The sequence below is a fragment of the Trachymyrmex septentrionalis genome, unplaced genomic scaffold (assembly GCF_001594115.1).
Source record: "Trachymyrmex septentrionalis isolate Tsep2-gDNA-1 unplaced genomic scaffold, Tsep1.0 scaffold797, whole genome shotgun sequence".
Lineage (NCBI taxonomy): Eukaryota > Metazoa > Arthropoda > Insecta > Hymenoptera > Formicidae > Trachymyrmex > Trachymyrmex septentrionalis.
In genome coordinates this window covers 20,151-24,097 of record NW_017305984.1, presented here as the reverse complement: position 1 = coordinate 24,097, position 3,947 = coordinate 20,151, and the positions used below count along the sequence as shown (strand labels likewise).

Sequence of the window (3,947 nt, the reverse complement as noted above, 5' to 3'; positions counted from 1 at the left end):
CATCGCGCCCACTACGGTTTTAATACTTAGTGTATCGCATCGCAAACAGCGCCCCGGAAAGGATAAACTTGTGATCTAGTCGATGCGAGACGAGAGTTCCGTAATTCCACGAAAAGACCATAATAAGACAAAAAATCGGCACTGATAATTGACCTTGATACATCCGTTATAACAAACCGCCACGTAAATGCGCGCCGCAATCCGAAGTTCAAAGTCATTGTCTCGATGCCGTATGTGTTTATTGTCGAGCTGTTAGCCGCCGAAAATTTGTAGGTCGATCTCTGACGTGACCAGCAGACCATCTTCCGCGGGTACACTCAAAGATCCGCGCTCCTGTGTTCATTAAAAATAAGGTCTTTGTCGCATCGTCCATCACAAAAAGATGGCGCGTCAAATGGCCTGTATCGTTTGCCGCCATTAGCTATTGACCGTCGCATTTTTCTGCTGTTGCGTCGAGCAGAGTGGTACGCGCTTATGGACATCTGATCCAAAACGTCAGTGGTACCAGCAAAACCCATTTGCCGGGTGACTACAATCACGCGAAGTGCATCCGCCCCCGATCACCGTCGTGGTCCCGGCGAGGCCGATCCGCGTCGATCGCCTCGATCGATCTTCGGAGAGCCGTCAATCGCTCCGCCATCTCCTGCTGCAGGGACAGTCGCAACTGTGCCAACCTTACTTCTAACTACGCTTCGACTGAAGCTGCATCGTTTGCACCTTGAATTGCATTGCCCGTGTAACCTCAGCAATTTGAAAAGCCGGTGCGCGGGTGGCCTCCACGATCGCGTCCGCGAATTGATCGACTGTATCCGCCGTCCGGGTAACCAGCCAAATGCGGCTGAATGTATGCCGGCAGCCGGCTTAACCAGATTGTTCTCAAAACCTAATCCCCGATGACCTGATCCTCGCGAGACTACGAAGATGTCACAAAAGCTACGATGATTTTCTATCACCGATTTCTTCGTGCTCAAGTAAAAGTCTTATGCTCTTGTGATAAGGTCAAATGTTTTATGAGCTCTGCTTTTAATATTTCATATGGACGCTCCGCGGGCGGATTCATAATTATATCGCGGACCTCGGCTATATAACGCGGCCCAATTGCAGTTAACGCATATCCAAATTTCGTAACGTCAACGGTTATTTCAGCGGCTTGGAACTCGCAATCTACTGTAAAAGAAAATTTCAAACTCGCCAATAAAATAAAACAAGATTGATTCTCTTTTAATCACGTCGGAAGAATCACTTTAGTGTCCGTTGCGCGTGTAAAGGAGTTCGAGGATTTTAGGCGAGGATTCATATCTGTAGCGGTGATATGTAGGGGAGATCGGGGTCAGTTGACTATAAGAGTAAGTAGAATAATCGAGGCTACATTAAAAACAAAACACGCGAAACATGCGTAAACGTGTCTAAGCACGCAGCAGCGACTGCCGCTCAGTCTACCGTAACATCTTGTTGACAACATATCTATGATAGAAATTATGCCACAATTTTAAAAAATCGTACACCTAAGTAAATATTCTTATTCTTAAAATTTTTGTTTTACAATCGTATATAATAGTCTAAGATTTGTGATTTCTGTTTAGATAGTAAGTTTAGATAGTTCTTAGTTAATAAAATCCAACAGAGTTTTTTTGTTTATGTGGGGATTACCCCGGTCCCGGGGTTAGTTAAATCAGATGGAACGCATTAGAAAAATGCATTTTTTTCATATTAGTTATCAGTTTCCCTTTATTATTAAAATATTATTAGATAGTCAAATGTATATAGTAACTGGTGTAGAATTCATTTTTTCAATAAGTCTTTTAATTTCGTCTGTAAAAATTCGAAACCGAAAAATGAGTCTATTAGCCCCAGTCTCCCCTACAATGCAACGACTCGAAGCTCTCTTCTCAAGTCTGTTTTATTTTCCTTACTCTGTACAGCCGTCCTGTCTCTTCAGAGTTTCACAGTCGAATCTTTCTGTCTCTCGCCAAAACGCTCGATGTTTTGTCAACTTTCTCGAACCTTCTCGAACCTTTTTCGTCTCACAATATTATTTCCGCAGGTCGTTTCTCTTAGATCCTCATATTCATATTTTAAAAAAATAAACCATTTAACCCGCGGAAGATAATAATTAATAATTTCTCGTTATTATTTGTACGTGCATTTCTTCGTCATTCTCGGCACGATACACAGAAGGAAATTCGTGACCTGTCACAAGAAACAGCAGAGGCATTTAAATGCCTCTATTGTTTCACCGAAATACTGTGTGTTCAAGCAATATTATCCGCGTTCGTAAACGATCTGTGCGAAAAACAGTATGCGTGCCTTTCTTTAAAATACAATGCATTTTTGTCTTATATATATAATCGTGGCGATAATTGTCGCCACACAATGAATAAAGGTGACAGCAAATTTTCGTTACACGATATTATTGGTTGTATAGTATAATATATGAGTGTGTTGTTGATGATATACATAGATTGCACAATACACTCTACGGGGGCGCCGTCTCCGTGACAAGTAGATATTAAAGCGTAAAACTGAAAATAATTTAAGAGAATAATTTTAAGATATATATTATAAGGAAATAATGTACAGAGATAAATAAAAAAGTTTTACTCACTTTAAGGAGAAATAATAAAAATTAATAATATTATGACTCTTAACATTAGTTATAATTTGTAATGTTACAAATATCAATCATGTGAATTTTCTTATTTGTTGATTTATGTATTTTATCGTTCCTAACAATTACTTATATATGGATAGCGTATATATCAAAGCATTAATAATTAATTCTCGGAAATGATATGTCGTAATGTAACTTTATTACACATGGTTGAATTTGTAAAAAAATAATCTTTACTTTGTTAAAAAAAAATTGAAAGTTTAAGAAAATTACGGATGATAGTGATATTTTGTTAAATAAAAAAAAATTCTTTTTTCTTTATAACTTTAAAGTACTCTTGAAATCGTACAACTTTTGTTTAAAACATTTTTTTTATAGTACATCGAAAAGCAATGTTGTTTATAAAATTTTGTGCAATGATTGTGATGCTTCTTATGTTGGACAGACGGGCAGGCAATTAAAAACCAGGATTGCCGAACATCGTAATCATATTAGACATATGTAAAGCTTCTGCCCGCTCTGTCATCACCGATCATAGGTTGCGTCACAATCACGATTTCCAATGGGACAATGTTCTGATATTAGACGAAGAGCCTTCGTATAGAAAGCGTTTGATTTCGGAGATGCTACGTATTAAAAAACATAGGAACAGTCTTAATTTACGGACACCGAAGATCTTAATAAGGCATATCTGACATTTATAAACAAAGTCTGACTCTCGATCCTGTCAACCCGTCTCCTCTCTCAGTGTGTCACGTTCCGTTTTAGCGAGCGGTCGGTGTCATGTGCGACATTGACATCTGTCCGACTTCGACGATTACAACCCTATCATCGCCGTGCGTTTTTACACCTGTTATACAGTGGTTCTCATTTGCTTGTTCGGGTGCATTGGTGAGTGAGCACTTTGCTTCTTAACTGCGGCGTGTCTAGTTTTTAAGTTTTTAAGTTTGCTTGTTTCTTATGAGTTCCCTTCCTTTTCCGATTTTTCAGTTAGCATTTGACTATGTATCTTAACATCGTTTTGACTGCCCCATCGCATATACAACATTAGGCTACGTCGAGATCCATCATAATTGCTGATTTCCGCGCGTTAAAAATGTTGCGACACTGAACTTTATTTATTTATTATTTATTTTTTTATGTAGTCTTTTATTACTTTTATTATATTCATCATTTATTTTACATCTGAGGAGGGCTCAATCCAGCAGCCGAAACTTGTTTGTTTTATATATTAATATACGCCGTTCTACTTCTTATTTTATGTATTTGTGACTATTATCTTTAATTAAATGTATTATGTGTCGACTCTTTTTCGCTGTTCACTTTGTTTATTTTA

General features: G+C 38.3%; 1 protein-coding gene across 1 annotated transcript in view; it reads right to left on the bottom strand.

Annotated features, from left to right (window-relative positions):
- Positions 1-252: 252 nt before the first annotated feature.
- The window catches only part of LOC108754376, a 10,282-nt gene continuing 6,587 nt past the window's right edge, over positions 253-3,947 (bottom strand). Inside the window, exon 2 of the mRNA XM_018496629.1 lies at positions 253-333. Within this exon, the coding sequence (XP_018352131.1) occupies positions 253-333 (81 nt within the window). The remainder of the gene's footprint in view (positions 334-3,947) is intronic.